Genomic DNA, 743 nt, shown 5'->3' on the forward strand with positions numbered 1-743 from the left:
CCCTCTCCTCTCTCTGCTGTCTCCTTGGCTTGATATGCTTCTCCTGCTTGGGGCTGGGGGGCCCCCAAGGGGCCCCTCTGCTTCAGGGGGAGATGAAGACCCTGCTGCAACGAACTGCTCAGCAGCAGCAGCGAGCTGCAGCAGCTGCTGCTGCTGCAGTTGCCGGTGAGAAAGCAGCAGTTGTTGCTGCTGCTGCTGCTGATGCGAGTGCATGCGTGTTTGCTGCTCTTTCTGAATCGTATTTCCATCTATATCCATCGCAGTATGTTGCTGCTGCTGTTGCTGCTGCTGCTGCTGCTGCTGCTGTTGCTGCTGCTGCTGTTGATGTTGCTGTTGCTGCTGCTGTTGCTGTTGCTGTTGCTGCTGTTGCTGCTGCTGCTGTTGCGCCTGTTGTATAGCATGTTGCTGCTGCATGAATTGTTGCTGCTGCAGCGGCAGAGTTTCATAAGTATTAACATAAGCAGCAAACTTCAGTGCCAGCTGGTGCGCAGCATCGTACCCATAAAACTTCGCGCTGTATGTACGCATCCTCCTCTTTCCATTCATATAATAACGAACTCTCCACTCTTGCTTAGCCACGTGGTAGTGGGGTCGGTTCCCCCCGAGAGTAGCATCTACGCGCTGCACCCCCATCTCGCCGCCAGAAGGGGGGCCCCCAGGGGGCCCCCCAGGGGGGCCCCCATGGGGGCCCCCACCAGAGGGGGCCCCCAGGGGGCCCCCGTGGGGGCCCCCTGGGGATACAG

The 743-nt window shown here is 59.0% G+C and overlaps 1 protein-coding gene across 1 annotated transcript in view; it reads right to left on the reverse strand.

The window, feature by feature from the left end:
• The window catches only part of EMH_0058170 (uncharacterized protein), a gene marked incomplete at both ends in the record, with an annotated part of 1287 nt that overhangs the window by 417 nt on the left and 127 nt on the right, over positions 1-743 (reverse strand). The window contains one exon of the mRNA XM_013497550.1: positions 1-741. Coding sequence (XP_013353004.1) covers positions 1-741 — 741 coding nt within the window. The remainder of the gene's footprint in view (positions 742-743) is intronic.

Source organism: Eimeria mitis, genomic scaffold (genome assembly GCF_000499745.2).
Source record: "Eimeria mitis Houghton genomic scaffold, Emh_scaff2747, whole genome shotgun sequence".
Classification (NCBI taxonomy): domain Eukaryota; phylum Apicomplexa; class Conoidasida; order Eucoccidiorida; family Eimeriidae; genus Eimeria; species Eimeria mitis.